Source organism: Bemisia tabaci, chromosome 3, assembly GCF_918797505.1.
Source record: "Bemisia tabaci chromosome 3, PGI_BMITA_v3".
Classification (NCBI taxonomy): Eukaryota; Metazoa; Arthropoda; class Insecta; order Hemiptera; family Aleyrodidae; genus Bemisia; species Bemisia tabaci.
Window position 1 is genome coordinate 45,259,328 of NC_092795.1, and position 19,325 is coordinate 45,278,652.

Sequence of the window (19,325 nt, forward strand, 5' to 3'; positions counted from 1 at the left end):
GGAGGGGGGACACCCCCTCCCCCGGCCCCCCGTAAAATAGGGGGGAAAATAAGGGAAGGGAGAAAGAAGAAGGAAGGACGCTTTTTTTGGGTAATTCTTCATGACGAAACTGACACAAACTGCATATCAGATGTTTTAAAATTTCGAACATCCCCCCCCCCCTCCCTTTCAAGGTGTCTGGAACCGCGTACATCGCAGGTTCGGCGACGAATGACAACGACAAAAAGAGCTTCAACCGGGGACAGAAGTCGCTGACAATGAGTCTAGGAAAACTCACAAAATTTACTTGTCAGCAAAAAAAGATTCGTTTCAAAGACTGATGTAATTCCAAACAAATTCAGTTGAAAGCTTGTTTGGATCTTCCTTGGTCGGATCGTGGTTATAACCGCGCGGGAATTACCTCTCAGTCGGTTCTTACGGCATCGAAAGTAAACTCGAGTATTCTTCCGTTGCATCACCATCGTCTCAACTTCCGATCTTGCTCATCTATAGACGCCCGTCCGAGAAAATAGTAAGTTGAAAACTTATCCGGAGCTCGGCTGCAGGGCCGGATTTACCAACAGGCTACATAGGCTGTAGCCTAGGGCGCAATATTCTGAGGGGCGCAAAATTTTTGAGCATTTTTTTTTCTTATTTAACGAGTCTTTTGTTTGTTGTTATTTTCCAAAACCAACTTGCAAACCTAAACGTACCTCAAAACTGTTTAAAATCGTGTTTTTTTAAAGGTGAATTTGAAAATTTTCCTGACACCTAACATCCTCTTTCTGATCTGGAGGGGAGGGGCGTCTGGGGACCCCCCCCCCCCCCCCCCCACGAGAGCGCCTACTTTTAAGGGCGCCACCCTAAGTTTAGCCTAGGGCGCTAAAAATGTAAATCCGGCCCTGCTCGGCTGTTTGTGCCGTGCTAAGGAAGAACAACATATGAGCATCAAATTTCTCCTAAAAAGGACTCCAAAGACGTAGTGTCTTGGGACAAATTGTCCCTAATTGAGTATTAAGTAGTGTGCAGAGAAAATGCTTTTGCTTAAAACCTCAAATTCTGACCAAGGCTTAAAGCCAAAATGAGGTTCAAAATGAAAGAGGGATGGAAATGAAGTTTTAGTGCAGCATTTGTGCCCTGTCAGCATCTCGCTTTCCTTGCATACTTAATACTTAGTGTAAAGTGTCTATTTGCATCACTCAATTGAACTGTAAAGTTCTCAAGTAAATATTTAAATTTGGATTGACATTTATTTCATGAACAAGGACAAAGAAATAGATACCTGCGAAACCTTGTAATATTGCCCATAGTAGGAAAATTGGCGTTCAGCAGGGGTTTTAGAAATTTTGAAGGAGCAGCCAAAAGCCAATTATTTAGAGAGTTGGAAGGATGAGGACTGTAACAATGGTGATGAACACTAAAATTGTTGAGCCAGTTAGTTTCTTCAGCAGAGAGCAAAATGAGGACTTCTTCCAGAAAATAGGTACAGTCATGGAATGACGATAATTGAATGAGAAAAAACGTATGTTGCTGAAATATATCTGATGAAAAAAGGAAAGCAACATTGATCTTAAACACTCCAAATTGTTTTTACTTTTTCTGTGTTATGCTCAGTTGCAGGATCATTTCCAACTATTGATTAAGATAGGTATCAGAGCTTCATCTGTCACCATTGCAGAAGAATAAACATTCATTGGCTAGCATAAGAATGAATGGGACATTGAGGAACCACAAGAGGAATACAAATCAGAAATCGAGAAAACTAAAGGTGGAAGGAACAGATGAAATTGATAAGAATGGGGAAGCAACGATGACACCTCAGTCACTGGAACCGTTGAAGTTATCAAAAAAGGTAAATATACTTGTTATTTCAGCGATAAAACTTGCTTGCTGGATAACATTCATACTCGATACTTTTGATTTTGGCTGATTGTGAAGACAGAACCGGGTGAAATTTGTCTTTTTTCTTTAACAATTGGCGACTTCTCACTGCAACTGGCTGGTTATTAAATTGTCAACTGTGACTGAAAGTTATTAATATTAATAGGTATAACAACAGTTTTTGGACAAAAGTTCTGGATAAGTAATGAAATAGTTATAAAAAAAAAGCTCTAACTAGCCAGGAATAATCTAACAGCACACCTGTTGGAGGTTCTTGCTGCAAATCAAAATAAAAACGTATGCACAGTGATTAGTTTTATCAACTAGTTCTTACCAGTGCACCATAAAACAGGTTTTGTCTTTTTTTTTCATCATTTAATAACTTTGAGAAAACTGTTAAGTACCGAGTAATACCTCTATCATAGCTTTATTGGTCAATAAGGTGTCACATAGTGGTTGCATAGTCAGGGTACCCTTAATGCTAACAAGCTGTACTTTTTAAGGTCTGAATGCGACTTTTGGAAAACATTTTTCTGAAAATTTGGAGGTTGACCTAAGAGAATCAGCCACCTTTATGGAGAGCGGCAAAGATTTAACGTAGGATGCAAGTCCTTTTGTGAAGAGGTACATCAAAATTATTTATAAAAAATATTGCATCAAAAAATATATCGACGGTGTACCTGTACGTCGGCAATCACATAACTCGGTTTGCGACGTCGCAAACTTTCTGTCATACTTTATTTTTTAAACGGAAAACTACTCAACGACAATTCTTTAAAACTGCTGTGATTTTTCTTCTCTGTGCGAAGATAACTTTGCAAAAATTTCAAGGAATGATGTCAATTTGTACTCCTTTAAGAAAATAACAATGAGGCGAAGATTTTCAGACACCGCAAACGAGTTATGTGATTGCCGACTTACACCGTGGATATAAGATATTGCATAAAAAAGATTGCATTTCTTAGATTTAGTGCCTGATTTAAAATTTGCATAAATTGTTGCAACTTTTTATACATAACTGTTCCAGATTTTGTCAGATGAGCAATCTAAAGAGGCAAAGGAGACATGTATTTTTGCATACGTAGAGAATATGAAGCAGGATATAATCAAACAAAATGAGGACAATTTGGAAATGACAAAAGCTGTGTTGGAAAAGGGTCATCCTGACACTGCTATTGATACCAAGGAAAATGAAAAATATGAAGAGCTAGACTCATCAACTTTGAAAAATGAGGTGATAGAAGTAGAAGAAAAAAAACCATCCTTTCAAGATCAAATTTTCTTAGCAGCTAGCAATCGATTAAAAAAACAGTTATCAAAAGAAAATATTCTTCCTCTTAATGGTAATAGTTTTAAACTGAAAGAAAGAAAGGAAATTCAAGATATCGGCCAAACCAACCTCGAAACTGACTTGGAGGATCAACATTACAGCACAGCAAAGACTTTGCGAATGGGCAGAATGAAGCAGGAGGAGACATATGAATTTAGCCAAGTTGAAGGAATGAATGTCCTTGACAATCAAAATACTGACATTTTGTTGAAGGATTGCAGTTCTTCAGAAACAGAGCAAGAGAGTGATGACTTTATAGCTGACACAGCTATTGAAGCAATACTTGAAGATTTGAGAAATCTAAACAAGGACACGCCTAAGAAAGCAGATGAGTCAAAGCAAGTTTTGATTCATGAATCCAAATACGAGTCGAGGTTTAAATACAAGGAGAAGCACTACATTTCGAAATTGGATCAACAGTCAACAGATAACTTAACCATTAAACCAATGTCTCTACAACTAAGCAGACCAAAGCGAGCTTTACCGGTAATAACAACTCAACCCCCTCTGCGGAGCATGCAAGGTGCACTGATCATGCAGCCTCTACCCACAACAGACTTGGAAATCGTCGATGATGTTGATGCAAAAATTTGCTGTAGTAATCAAGTGAAAACAGATCATAATGAAGATTACTCCGATCTTATTATCGTTCAGTATAAAAGTAGCTGCATTGTAGATTGCCTTTGTTGTTTCGTGTCGTCATTAATTTGAAATATCAGGCTCACATTTTGAAACAAACAACAATCTATTGGCTAAAGTATCATAAGCTCCAATCTTCGTAAGACATAGGTAAAAACGGGAAAAGTTAATCACAGGTGTTGAGAACATGACACGGTTTTGAAATTTTGAATACCTGTCCAAAATTACTGTCTAAAAACTTCAGGGAAAAAAATTATTTGACTTTACGGGTTTTAAATAGATAGAAACAGCTCGGTTGTAGCGTCAGTCAGTTTTGTTCTCTATTAAAAAATTAAACATGAGAGGAAAATACTTAGGTATTGTGAAATGCAGTTAGACTGATTCTTATCGAATATGTCTAATTATAAGTAGAGTAAATTGAGGGAAGAGTAAAATTGGCAATGAGTACATAGGAAGATTGAATTTCAGTTCTGTTCATAAAATTTCCTAATATTATTCCAATTTTCCCTCAAATTTTTCCTTTCACAATTTCCTTATTCCTAACCCTAAGACCTCTCATTTATTTAAATTTTTACATCCAAGCAGCAGAGCTTTCAAAAGAGTGCGATGAAATTGAGAAATGATTTTGACAATTTGTCTTAATATGTAGAATTGTATAGCAAAATAGTTGGAATAAATAATAACTTTAAAAAAGACTGTTAACCGCATTTATTCTTCATTTTTTGTTCTTTAACTTCATCAATGCAAATTAAAATATGCTTTCATAAAATTACAATTGAAAGGCATTTTCTTCATATACTGGATACTCAAAATTAACCAAACAGCCATAACAGTGGACCAGCTTCCTAAAAGCGGAAATATTTTTCAAAATAGAATCCCCATGGGAGACGGAGCCTAAATGCCAGGAAATTCAAAATGAAATACTATTGCCATTTCTTGAAATAGTGTTTTACAAACATTTTCATACAAACGATGTCTGTGACATTGAATTAAACTAGAGTCCTGATAGTTTCGAGTTTGTAGAACACAACATTTAGTTCAGAGAAATTTCATAGCTTTAATCATCCACAATCTGAGCTTTAAGTTGACGGACTATGTAGCAATTTTACTTAGGAAATCCTGGGCTTCAGTTCTACAATGATTACAAGGATTAATCCCAAGTTCGATGTAAATTTGTGAGGAGAAGGCCGCTCTTATTACACTTCACAACAGATTCTTTGAAAGTGACATGTAACGCTCTTCGATACATTACCCCACATGGCAATGATTTTCAGCTTCCAATCATGTGATCAAACAATACTGTGTAGTATTCTATGTAAACAACTATTTGATACCATAACATCATCACACACTCACCACAAGAGATCTGTAATGGTCATTGCATGAAACACAGCAAATGTTAAATTTTAGGAGAATGAAACATGGATTCGATTTTTGAACACCTTCATTAAAAAATTGAAGCAGAAAATTATAACCTTACTTGATGGAAAATGCTGCGTTTCAAAGAGATCTCGGTAATATTCCTCTGCTTGAGGGCATAACTTATTTTTTCTCTAATATCAGACCTTGATAAATCACCTCTTAAGCTCAATAATCTTGCCAGATGGTCTTCTGTGATATCTGGATACTTATTCAGTAAGGTTAAAAGATCTAGAGAGAGAATTTCAGGATCTTCACTTTTCAATACCTCTGATAAAGCGATGATAGCATTCAATGGCGATTCAGTTCGTTTGGACTTATTTGGTGAAATGTGGGTGAAAAATTGAAGCTGCTCAACTTCTTTGGCCATTTTCAGAGCTGCTGCTTTGCGCTCTTCATAAGTTTTAAAAGTGATTTTTCTTTGCAACATGGCAGTAATGTACTTTTGAACAACTAGATCTTCAGCTATCTGTACAACATACTCCAAGTTTTTCGGATGTAGATGACTGTAGTCCTGAAAAAATTAAATCATCATTCTTTTAGAGTGTTATTATAAGACACAAACTCACGGAGAAAAAAATGTATTACGTATAATGAGTAAATAGTAAGAAAAATAAAATTTAAAAAATCATTGTGAAGGCTCATCATAAACAATTAAAAAAAAAACCTACTACGAAACTTATAGCTTGACAAAAGACTGATGAAATGAAAATGAAACATCAGGAATAAAAGCTACCAATGATAAATCCTGCAAAATAGTTTGATTGGTTGTGAATGATCTTTAAAGCAGTTATTTTTTTAATTGTTGTATTTTTGAAAAGTATTTTTCCCAAATATTTTGGAATCATATTTAACCAAGAAAGACATGTTCAAATTCGCTTATTTTAAGCACCTATTTAAACGCACAATGCCGAGAAAGCTAAGATGACGTCCAAAAATATCGCCGCCATCATGATCTCTCTTCCGACCACACGATCCATTGGCTGCGATTTATGGTTTCTGCAGTCATCATTGCACAGCTGAATGGACCATTGATTGCAGCACGGGCACTGTTCGGTCAAAATGAGATCGCAAGGACAGGGATACTTTTTGATGCCATTTTGGCTTTCTTGGCGATGCGCATTTACACAAGAGCTCAAAATACACAACTTTAGAATCAATTTTTGTGAATTAATATTTTACAAAGAAATCCATAAAAATTCTTTAGAGGCAAGTGCCTTCTCTATTTTTCATAATGCAAGAATTGAAGATTACTGAACCAGCTCATCATCACTATATGTAAACGAAATTTGAGCTAAATCAGAGATGATGGAGTTCTGGGTCAAGTTGTTATGATTCTGAATGACCATTTGATAAAATACAAAACGTGTTATACTGTTGATGCATTTTAAAAAGGCAGACATCAAAATCTAACCATCTGAACATAATTGAAAGATTTCCATTTTTTTAAATTTATTATCACTGTGTGCTTTTGGTATTCTTCTAAGTTATCACAAACAATAAAAAAAAGAGATTGACAAAGCATACCTGGAAATAATCTTCTAGAGTGACGCAAATAGTGTCAATTGGAATAGAACTGCTGACCCACTTTTGCGTGATTAAGTCTTGGAAATGAGACTCTAAATCCAGGAATGCCTCTTCCAACAAAAATTGAGCGGCTTCACATCGTAAATCCTAGAAAAATGATAGAAAGAGAAATCATGAAAAATTTATAATAATTCAAGAGCGCTGGAAAGCATTACGTAAAGAAATACATCTTACTTCATGGTTTCTGCCAATATCACCAAAAATACTGAACTCACTTGTTTTAATTCCTTGGAGAAACCACGACTTCATACAATTGAATACTGCAGCCAATTTTCAGGTCAGAGAAATAGATTCACTCTCGGCAAAAAACTTTTCCGTTGAAACACGGATTTTAAAGAAATTTAGAAAACCCAGTTCATCTAGCAGTTTATTAAGCTTTCATTGTTGCACAAATAAATACATAATGAATCACTAGACAAGGTACGAAGTCAAGCATTTGATACATATTTCTTAACCAAAATTTCACGTAGAACTCGACTCCAGCAATGAAACTTACTGAAATTAACTCGTAACCAAGATATTCAATGTTTATTGACCATAAATTTAAACCTCCCGCTCATGAAAACTCAATGGTCTATGTGAGTCAAAGCGCACACCAAACGTTACCGTGGTAGTCTCTGTGATACGAAAATATGACAACCTCAATCTTGAGAATTAGACTTAGCCATAGCAAATTGTTTACCTTTTGAACAATAAAGCGTGGGAAAAGAACAAATCTAAATTAAGAAGTCTGCCAAAACTTTTGTAGGGTGCAATTTGACTCACGTAGAGTGTTGCGTTTCTTATGACTGGGCAATTTAAATTTCCCGTAACCAATGTAAAATTAAAACGTTAATATCTTAGTTAGGAGTTGATTCCAGTAATTTTTGATGCAAGAATCATGTTCTACATGAAATTTTGGTTGAGAAATATTGATCAGAATGCTTCAATTCGTACCTTGTATAGTGGTCCATTCTGAGTTACTTAGGAAATGTTGACAATTTATATTTCTACTCCTATTACTCCAATGTACACATAATTACAGATTTAGAGTGAGTGTTTTTGCTATGAATCTAAGTTAGCACTCCTCTCTAATCTGACACTGACATCAGTACTGAAGCTTCATGCTATTGCAATTCAAATGTTATGAAATAAAATTGAAAAATGATAATATGTAATTCAAACATTTTAAAATAAAATAAAAAAGTATTTTTGGTATCAACAGACCTGGAATGTTTTGACTAGTGCATCATGTTTCATTTTTGCTTGACTGTTATGTGTATCTTTCCTCCAGTAATGACTGGCCATTTGCTCCGCCAACTCAACGAATTGTAAGCAATTGTTCACAATGGTGATCATTAAGTTTGTAAAATACGGCATCTACAAGAGCAAAACATAAAATAAAACAAAAATCTTCAGTGTGACAAATTTTAGGTGTAACTTTTTTTCATTTTGTAGTACTTTTTCAACACTTGGAGACTTCATACTCTAACTGCTATCTGGTTCAATGGACCACTAGACAAGGTACGAATTTAAGCGATTTGATACATGTTTCTTAACCAGAATTTCACGTAGAAAACGATTCACACGACGAAAATTACGGAAACCAACTCCTAACGAAGATATTAACGTTTTTATTACACATTGGTTGCGAGGAATTTGAACTGCCCGCTCACAAGAAACTCAAAACTCTACGTGAGTCAAATCGCCCACTACAACGGTTTCAGCAAGCTTCTCAATCGAGCCATGTTTATTTCCCATCATGTGTTGTTCAAACTATTAGCAATTTGCTATAACTGAGCCAAAGCGTCAAGATTGAGGTTGCCAGATTTTTATGTCGCAGAGACTGTCATGATAACGTTTAGCGCGCGATGTGAATCACGTAGAGCATTGAGTTTTCATGAGCGGGTGGTTTGAATTCACGCATTAAGAATCATTAAATATCTTCGTAAGGAGTTAATTTCGGCAATTTTCGTTGTGTGCATCGTGTTTTACGTAAAATTTTGGTTAAGAAACATATATCAGAATGCTGAAATTCGTACCTTATCTAGTGGTCCATTATAGAGGGAGGGGAGATGACTACTTTACTTAGCTTGGAATGGAATATGTCTAGAGAAAAACGTGGTTATTAGGAAAAGACATTGAGAGGAAAGTTAGACCACTCCATATTTTGTTGACTTCAATCACTTGACTGATCATTCTCTCCTCGACTTTAGAGTACAGTACCAACAAATAACGAATAGGAAATCATTACAATGATGACAAATAGTGATTCGGACATTGGTATGGTGCCAAAAAATGATCACTTTTTTAAAGATTTGAAATTCTTTCAACCATGAATAAATAACCGATTTAGACAGTTCAAATCGAGACTAAGTTGGAGACAGCCAAATTTTTTCCATTAACTTTTTTTTTCTTCAGTGACAAAATAGCTTTTGGCCCTTTTAATTGATGAAAGAAAAAAAATAATTGAAAAACAGAAGTGACTAAAGTAAAATTTGGAAAAAATCAATATGTATAAAAAGTCATTGGGAAAGCACAAAATTGAACGTGACTGGACTACCGTCAACGTTATGAGTAGCATGTAATCAAGTATGTAATGAAGTTGTATGTTATGCTTTTTTAGTTACTTAATAACAAAACCATACCTGACTTCGATCTTCAAAATGTTTTTTCTTGAATTCTATAATTGCACCTCGGTACATATTGCCATATTTGATAACTTGTTCCATGCTTAAAATTAAAGCTCGATGGGTCAATTCTGGGCTGAAAAATCAGACAAAACGTAGACATAGAATCTAGTGAATAGGAGGCATTTCAAGAAGCAAAAAATTCAGCTGCTCACTTTCATTAACAAGGAAGAAATTGGCTGTATTTATGCTAATGGAACTATATGTACGTGTAAGTGGAAAGATGTGGTGTGCTCCTGCAGGTTGCATAAGAATCCATGTAAAAGTGGATACAGTGCCTTTTGAGAAAATGGAAAACCGGGATTTGAAATTGGATAAAAAAGATCTGAGCGCTAACTCGTGAGCCGAGGGCGTGTGACAAGAGCGTTGTGGACAGGGCTCATGAGTTAGAGAAAGACGACCTTACTTCAGTCATGCGCATCCTGCCTGGTCCTCAGCACTAACATCACTGACGTCACTGGCGCTTTTAAATTCCCATTCATTCTTATGGCCCAAGGGACTAACGAGCACACTCCATCCTTCCACTTGCACATAGTTCCATTTAGCATAAATACGTCCAATTAATAATTGGAAAGTTTAGAAAATTCTGATTTTTGCTTATCAGTGCAAGTTTGATTGTTTAAGAAGCATCAGGGTGCGGACCCAAACACACACCTCAGTGAATAATTCTTGCTCTGTCTCAACACATTTTTATGCCATTCCTGGTGTGTGGCAATATTGAGCTGGGTTTTACTCATCTGTGCCTGACTAATGAAAGAAAAAACCAGATGTAGCCTTGATAGTATAATTCAAACAAAAGGTCCTATTTAACTTGACTGCACTGAACACTATCTTCCCCACTTTCATGCTAAATATCATTACATCGATGGTCAAAGTGCAAAACCATATATTTCCGTTTGCAGCGTTGCAGACTTCTTCTCATACCGAATTTTTTTTTAGGAAAAGAAGCCAATGTGATTTTTTAAAGGCTTCCTTGATTTTTCTTCTCTATTGGCAGAAAATTCTGTAAAAAATTGCAAAAAATGCAATTGTGTATAGGATAAACACTTAAGATCATAACCACTATTGGCATTATGAACATAATAGAAAACACACATTTTAATAGAAAAATTCATTTATGCTCCATTCTCAGGTTCAAATAAGATTACATGGACTGTCATCAGTCTCTCAAAAATGACGCTAGCTATCCTATTGATCTGGAGTTTACAACATTAAGAGTTGTACCTGATAGTGTTTGTTACTTGTAAATTTTGATCTATCATTTGGAAAACTATCACAGGAGCAGCAGTATAAAATGCTCCATCAGCACCAGTTTCTTGAGTTCCTCCAGCACTCCAATCTTGCTTCTCTGTCTCTAGAGTTTTCTGCATCCATTCGACATAGTTATTTTCCATATACTATAATAAAAGGAAAATAATCAGTTAGAAAATTTCAGGAGAGAGATGGATCTAGAGTGTCAAATGCTGTAGATTTAGGGATTTGTAGACCTCACCAATTTATTAACCACTAAATTCATATCCTGTGGCACACACAATATGAGTAGGTTACATAATTGTAATTTTAAAACTCAATCGTCAATCTTTAGACAGTGTTAAGGTACTGCCATTTTAGATTCAACTGTACAGTTGAAATACAGAAAAAAATTGAAATTTTCATGGTGGAGAGAAAAAGCTCATTTAAGGACAATTATTTTTCAAAGAGATATGCAGTTTGCTACAACACTACTTACAGTCAATTAGGAAGGAAACAGACGAGAGATTCCAGGGCTGATTGGTCCTGTCGTCAACAAAAATCGTTTCCTGATTTTTTACTTCTCACCTTAAAGAGGTCGAGAAAGCCACAATAAGATTGGACGAGCTCGCCAAAGCAGCAAGCAAGCAAGCTTACCGTCATCTGTATTTAAAGTATGATGGGAAAATCACCACCTCTCTACCTAGACAACTCATACAATTAATCATGACTGCTTGTAGTGAAACTATTGGCATGGCCTTCAAGATTTGAAATTTTTCTTCTCTTCCAATACTTTATTACTATACAATTCTTTGATAGTTACATTTTAAACGATTAAAATCTTGTTAGAACTTGAAATGCTGAAAAACAGACATACTTTCGTTGACTCTGTTAATACTTCTTTGCCAAAAAGAGAACCTAACAAAACAAAATTCATAGAGTTTTCTTAGGACTTTTTACCTCTAGATATGAGCATTGCAACTGTTCAATGATCGCTGGTCGCAGGAGAGGACCCATAGTAGAGGTATCAATGTTAAGTTCTGGATGTCGCATAAGTTCACTGCCCGGATATGTATTTATTGTCCATGAAAGAATTGAGACATATTCATTCCCCTTGAGACCTTGAGCAATAATTTCTTCCAACTGGAATTTAGAATTAGAAATAAAAAAAAAATTATAGACAATAAATAATGACTTTGATACTCTGGGTACACAGTCAGATATAAATGTTTACAATTCATCAAAGCTGGACTGTACATAAAAAACTGTAATTGCTTGTAGCAGAATCGGTCATGATATGGGTTATTGGTTAAAATAAATTGATTCAAAGTCAAAAAAATAAGAACCGGTTCTGGACTGAAATTTTTTTTTAGAAAAAGCGTGATTTACTCATGAGGATTACCTAAAAATTTGGGAAAATTAAACGTTTACATTGCTTTAAAAATCTGTTCCTTGCTAGAGTTTCTCTTCAAATACGGTCACACAGCCTACAACTTAAAACTTCAATAGTGAGCCTGCTGACGAGCATTCTATAGCTCTTAAATTATCTCATGTCCTCTCCCAAATGGAATTCTGGATAGACTGATAGAAAAACTATAAATCATTGATTGATTGAATTTGAAGAAAAAAGAACTCACATGTTTTGAAAGGCAATTATGATACATAAACACGAACTTGTCGATAATGTTATACCATGGAGGAAAACAAGGTCCACATAAAGTTTTGACGACACGCAAGTCTTCCAGTATAAGTTGTCTTGTGAACTGAAAAATATCATAATGACAGCATTAACACTTATGTATACCAAAAATAAACAGTTTTCCAAGTCATTTATGAAAGAAAAAGGTCAGAAATTATAAAGTATCGTTTCGATTTTTTTCAAAGAACTTCCATCAAAGTAAATACATTTTATTTCGATTATAAGTTTGGGGTTAAAATCATCTTCATATTTGAAGCCGTAACAGTAGTAATAAATGACAAAAGTTTCCTAAGTCACCACATCACAGGACCTTTTTTAATCTATTTTTCCTTCTGCTTAGTCTAAACTTTAATAGTTATTGTTACCTGAAACATAAAACTAGAGGTTTAGTAAACAACTGCCAGTCAAGGCCAGTCAACAAGGATGTATTTTAGTAAAACATACTTCTCTGAAGAACATTCGCCTCAGTCTAGGTTCAATTAGGTTCAATCTCTTAGGGGGAAGAAACTGGACCATGTCTGACGTTTGCACATCCGATTAGAGAACAACTATATTTTGAGATATTATGAGTATACTGAAATTAACTATTCAAACTATTTCATTGCAATATTAGAATCATAAACTTTCGAAAATAAAATTAAGATCTCTAGGTTACTATTTATTCTGGAGAAACGGCAGGGAATCCTGGAAAATTGGCTGGACTGTCATTGATTAAAGCCCCAAAGAATTCATGAAACAAAATGTTGAGCATTTAAAACTCGATTTTTCAATTATTCAGTGGGTGCAATGTGTAGGCTGATATTTTATTTTTGAAAATCAGAGGGAGACGAAGTGAGAAAATTACATATGGGCCATGGCATGTATGGCTCTCAATACAGGGATTTTTTCCTTCAATTGTTTTTAAGTTGCACTCTTAAAACTTGTAAAAAATTGGTTCATTAATTTGTTTTCTGCAGATTTGACCATACTTTTTGAGCAAGGCAAGCATCAGCCAGAGCTCTCACTCAGAGAATATTCATTTTTAGCACTGCTTTCAGGCGCAGTGATGAGTTTTAAGAAAGCTATGCCTCCCAAATGCCAACACCTTAGAACAAGTTTGGAGTGTGGTTTGGATTCTGAAATTAAATTTGATTACACGAGCAAGATCTTGTAATTTGTGATCATGTCTCTGAAATTTTGCACTTTTTGACTCAAGATGTGCTTTTGAGAAACATAAGGGACTTCTTCAGTTGGAGATTGTAATAGTTTAATTCATCCAGTAAAAAAAAAAAAAAAAAGATTCTGAAAAAAGACATGGTCTTTTAAATCAAATAACATGCTACATGAAAACTAATATATTGTTTGAAACCCCTAAAACTTTAAAATTGGACAGTGAGAAACTTTAAATTCTTAAGGCTGAAGTTTCAAATGAAGCACTTTGATAAGATGATGGGAATAACAAGGTAATGTACTGGAAATATGATGCAATAACTGACACAAAACATTTAACTAAAGAAATGATTCCTAGAAAAGTATTCAGTACTTACTTCTAAATACATAACAAGCCACATTTTATTGCTAGATCTTTCATCAACTTGCGTCCCTTCAATTCGTGTGGCGACAGATTTTTCAAAGACTTCCATTGCCATTTCTTTCCAAGCCTTTGGTCTTCCCGGCGGCAGAAAACCACTTTGTTTTTGTCGCTGCAAAATAATTCAATACAGATGTAAAATTAGATCTAAGAAGATGATTTTGTGATATGATCGTAAAATTCCAAAAGTTAAATGAACTGAAGTTTTGTTTCTAACAGAGCGGTTTTTCGAAGGTGAGGCACATTATTTCATGCGGCCTTTTGCTCAGACCTATCCTACATGGATCCTTTGCTTCTCAATTAAGTGTATGGGTGCATGCAAAAGTTTCTACATAACGGGAGAGTAGGCTTCCAGGAAAATTTATGAAATGCTATTAATCCTCAGTATCATGGAGAACCTCTCGTAAATAAATAGATAGATAAATTTTCATACAGAAACAGAATCACACTTAGTAGTTACTCCAGTATCTTTTGCACATTCTTCTATGCCAGAGAGTCTTCAATATGATGATGGATTTTGATCGTTTTACTGTAGATGTTGTCCTTAGGTTCTTTCAGGAGGGTTATTTAAAATAATTTCTTGAACTTTACAAGGCCTTTATAAAATGTACTTTTATAATTATTAAACTGTTTTTTCAAGCCTCCCAAAAAATAATGGTAAAGAAAATAACCAGATATCTCAAAATATCCTTTCATTTTTTTCTAATACAGACTGATTCTTCGATTTAAATAACGAATTGAATTATTAGAGGCTAACCTGAAGGCAAAAAGCGTCTGCTTTCTCTTCCCTTTCGATTATTCTGAGTGCAGTAACGATCACAGTTGGTTCCTTCCTCACAGTATTGAGTGTTCTGCTGAGAACTAATTTCAGTTGTTTTCCGAGAGACTGTGACACATCCTCAACATCTTCAAAATATGCTTTCAGCAGAACTTGATCAGCAGGAGCTTGATTGGGTAATTTGTAGAGTTCAAACAAGAGGTCATCTCTTGAATTTTCCAAATCCATTAAACTCTGAAAATAATAATAATAAAAAAAATTCCTTTTTAGGAAAAGTAGAAGGGGGGGGGGAGGGTGGAGAAAAACCTGAATCTTGAAGATAAAACTCAGGAGAATTAATATTTGCAGGAGTAGCAATAAATATGATTTATGATAAGTGTTTAATTTATGAAAAGCTACCCTTTAGAGCAAAATAATATAGGCACACAGGGTGGAGGACTAGGTAACGATTGTTCTTTAGGAGAGAACTTCTGCATAATTTGGTTAAAAATACATTATTGCAAATCATTGCCAACGTAAAATGCATGAGCAGAGGCTACCATCATGCGTAGTTGAGATGGATACCTTGTTCTGTGAAAATCTAGAAAACACTGATGAGATCTCTCAAAAGGCATGTAAAACAATAATATCAGTAAATTCTCATGTGAAGAAAGACTTTTCTTGCTGGCAATCTTGTATGCAGTGCAAAAAATACGAATGCAAACAATGGAGAGAAAAAAATCAACCGTCAGTTCGGAAGCAAATTGGAAATTAAGAGTAAAAATTGGCTGGCAGTTAGCTGCTGAGTCTGTTTCCAAGTTAGCAAAAGTGTAAATTAGAATATTTTATGACATTATGATTTTGACAGTTGAATAAAATCCTTGATAAATTAAATTCAATCTGCTTTTACCTGATGGGCATGTAAAAATTTGCCTTCATTTATCCATTGTTTGGCTTTCTGAACACTTTCTGGAACAGTGAATAAATGTTTCAAATTTTCAATGGCTGTGACATACTGAGAATGCCTCATGTTTTTTTCCTTGACATCTTGTAATTTGGGGCCTAGAGCTGGGAGTGGACGTAACAATTCTTCAATGCCTTGCAAACTAGGGACAAAAAAGGATGAAACACTGATGAAAAAAGCCAAAATCTCAAAATCTCAAACATAATATTCTTCCGTAGAATGGACTAGGAGTTGTTACTTTACAATTACATTATGTTACAGTTACATTGCAACATTTTTAGCTTCTATATGACATCTTTCTTAGGGATAATTGAAGACTTTCGGATGTATTAAGTCTTTTAAAATAATTTTTTGAAGACTGCACAGTTAGAATTGTACACAAAAATTGATGACGAGAGAATGAAATAGAAAGGGGAAAAGGAGGGAGAGAAAGATAGAAAAATTCTTACTTTTCTCTGACATCAACAAGATTTCTTAGAGCAGCATCAAGTTGATTCATCCCAACGATGACACCATCAAGTTGACTCTGCATAGCAGTCTTCAAAACTGCTTCATTGGAAAGCTTTTTCAAATACGTTCTCTTCTTATATTGACTTACCTAAAAAATGAGAGGAGTAAATCAGAGAAACATCAGAAAGGAGAGCAAAATCTCATGAAAGTCATACAAAATCTTTCATGGTAGCCATCTACTCTTGTAACCATTCAGTTAGATAAGCTATCAGTAAAAAAACTCATTATAAAAAAGAACTCATAAAATACAAAAGAAAATGTATAAACTTAGACTGTCCTAAAAGTAATACAAGTTACATACTTGAGCAAACAAGAAAACTATTATTGACGTGCGGTTCAAATCGGGCTTTGGACAACACAATCGCTATTCTAAAAAGACCTATTAATGCTCATCCAGTTGATAATTAATCGAGAAACTACCTTTAAATGTAACTTGCAGCACACCTACAAGTAGCATTTTCAAAAAGCTTTTCCTTGAAAATAGGAGATTGGGAATTACTTTTTCGAGTGAAAAAAAAACAGCAATGGAGAAACTACTGCCTTAAACTACGTTGAAACACCAGGCAAAAAATTTGTCTCGCGGAAATGGCGTATCATGATCCGTAGAAATTTTCATAACTTGATTGCTAGCTGCGGTCAGGGCGGTCAGATCTCTCATGCTTAGTGATATTTTTGGCAATAACTCACTGAATGTTGAAAAAGGAGCTGCAATACGCAATCAGCATACCTTACTTTGGGCACACGCTTTTTAAAAATTGAGAAGTGCATTCATTGAAGCATATATGTGAAAAAATAGTTTTTCATTCGCTCAAGTTAATCTCTACAGAAAACGAGATTTGAAGGAGAATTTTGGACATCTGAATGCATCTCCACCTCCATTACTGACTTTAAATTCCGTACTTACTGGTGTTATTTGATATTATTATTTTCTACTTACGCGTTAACTTCAAGAATTACCTCCTGAATATTTGTAAAAGATTGTTTCATCCTATTTCTCAAGATGGATCGCGAGTAAGGTTTCAATGACCAAGATATACCAACTGCTAAAAATCTTACGAGCTTTTGAAGAAATTATCTTTAACAAGCTGAATTATTTCAGACATTTTTAAGCAAGAAAAATGAAGAAGGTCTTGTTAAAACCATAATTACAAAGTCTCAAGTTCTATGAAAATCGCACATTGATATATTTTCTTGATTATCAAAAAAGAGATAAATGCATTACGTTTGGGACAACCAATAGCCTTTAGACTTTCATGAATTTGTTTTGAATGATCAGAACCATTCCATTTTACAATGAATTCAATTTCAAATGAATTGAATTGAATATACAAGCCTCCTTCCACTTTTCACATGGTACCCCATCTGCTGTCTTGCAACCCCTTTCTCCCTTCCCCTGGAAAAACAACGTGCTCCAGAAAAGGAAAAGAAAAACACACTGCAGAAAACATAAATAATTGTTTTTTCATGACTTTCTGCAAATCGGAGGAATTCAGAGAAGTAGGTTTTTTATTTAACCCTTAAGAAGAAACCTTGTGAAAACTTACTTTTTCCAGCTGGCCTGGTCTTTGCAAAATATTTACGGCATACTTCACTGCCAAGCTGCGGGCTTCTTTCTCTTGATCTTTAAGACACATGTTACTTTCTTCTAAAACAACCTATGAGCAATAAGAAAGAAAAAATTAATGAAGTTAAAAGACATCAAATCACGTAAACCGTGCGTCCAGCTCGGTTTAGTACAGGCGGAGCGAGGCAAGTCTCTTGGAGCCCCATGATGGGCAGGCAGAGAAGGGGAGAGAGCGTGTGTCCCAAGCATTCATAGAGACTGCAGAGAGGCAATGGTGAAATCATTTCCGCGCTCGGTTTTTCACAAATATCTCGTTTAGAGTCAATTTCTAGACAATAATCCTAAGAAGAAAAGTTTTAAAACATATATATTTACAACCGCATAGCAATGTTTCAGTTTTCGGAACTAATTATCAACCAAGAAAAAAAGCCTCATAATCCAACAAAAATTCATTGAAGCCGCTACTGAGCATGTGCAGATGAGCGCAACTGGGACATACAAACTCATTGATGCAGGTTGGTGCCAACACTTATTGGCATGCAAATTGCCAAATCCAGGGGAGTAGAAAATCAACCAATCGCAGGACTAATGTGAAGGCACCTGAAAAGGGGTAAAAAATGTGAAGGTATCTGGAAAGGGGAAAAAATGTGAGGGCAGAAGGCATAAAACTGCTAGGCGCATAGCTTTTCGTGAAGGGAACTACCTATGTAACACACTCTTTCAAACGGAGGGATTGGTGAAGCCGTTGCCTACAACGGTGAAGCCTGCAAGTCTAGTGTGGACAGCAATGTAAAGGTAACCCCAAAAAATGCAAAGGCTAGCTCCAAAAATGTGAAGGCCACAAACTTTCTGCACCCCTGGCTGAATCTCTTGGTGTTCCATGCATAATCCTTTGTGCATTCTCTATAGAATTTGTCATTTTCCTTGTAATGTATTTACTTGAGGGTGTGCGCACTTCAAGAACGCAACAGAAGATCTGCCTGTGGATTCTTGTATTTGCTTTGAATGCAAAACAAAGACAGCTGATCTTCTGATATAAGTACATAAAATTGTTGGAAGCCAACTCTGATTATTTTTTACGGAATCCTTTCAATACTTCACTGAATAGTGATTGGATACCTGTACTCTAGACCCACAATACATGGGCAGTGTCGTTGTTTCGACACTTTCTATTTGCAGATTTTGCATAGTCAGAATTGCGCAGAATTATTAGGTAAACAGCCATTCCATTTAGAATATACTCACTTTCTTATCCAGTTGACTTAAGCAAAAGTAACAAACATGCTGATTAATGGAGATATTCGACGATGATACTTTAGCACCACATTCAGTAGATAGTTTGTAAACGAGGATTCTCAATGTAATAGAGCAAAAACATCCACTTCAAGCAAATAACGCAGAGTAATTACAGATATATTCCTTGATATTTGATTCTAGCTAATTGATGGTGATATGACTGATAAGTACTGATACGTAAGTGTTTGATAAGCGCTGAAACCTGAAACTGATAGCAAATTGCAGAGATTG

General features: G+C 35.3%; 2 protein-coding genes across 3 annotated transcripts; one reads left to right on the forward strand and one right to left on the reverse strand.

Moving 5' to 3' along the window:
• Nucleotides 1–241: 241 nt before the first annotated feature.
• LOC109030628 (uncharacterized) lies at nucleotides 242–4,531 on the forward strand. Its single transcript, XM_019041689.2, has 3 exons — nucleotides 242–511; nucleotides 1,594–1,831; nucleotides 2,888–4,531. Exons 2-3 carry the CDS (start codon nucleotides 1,688–1,690, stop codon nucleotides 3,899–3,901), a joined length of 1,158 nt encoding a protein of 385 aa, XP_018897234.2. The 5' UTR covers nucleotides 242–511; nucleotides 1,594–1,687; the 3' UTR covers nucleotides 3,902–4,531.
• Sec6 (Exocyst complex component Sec6) lies at nucleotides 4,523–19,313 on the reverse strand. Of its 2 annotated transcripts, none has more exons than XM_019041688.2 (13): nucleotides 19,044–19,313; nucleotides 17,779–17,889; nucleotides 16,174–16,322; nucleotides 15,671–15,866; nucleotides 14,761–15,015; nucleotides 13,960–14,115; nucleotides 12,372–12,497; nucleotides 11,695–11,877; nucleotides 10,729–10,901; nucleotides 9,463–9,580; nucleotides 8,042–8,194; nucleotides 6,776–6,922; nucleotides 4,523–5,762 (listed from the first exon to the last, which is right to left on the reverse strand). In XM_019041688.2, the coding sequence occupies exons 2-13, from the start codon at nucleotides 17,866–17,868 to the stop codon at nucleotides 5,298–5,300; spliced, it is 2,211 nt and encodes a 736-aa protein (XP_018897233.1). In that variant the 5' UTR covers nucleotides 17,869–17,889; nucleotides 19,044–19,313; the 3' UTR covers nucleotides 4,523–5,297. The 2 variants fall into 2 exon arrangements, with proteins under 2 accessions (XP_018897233.1, XP_072154549.1); XM_072298448.1 differs by lacking the exon at nucleotides 19,044–19,313 and adding an exon at nucleotides 18,918–18,936.
• Between the last annotated feature and the right edge of the window lie 12 nt (nucleotides 19,314–19,325).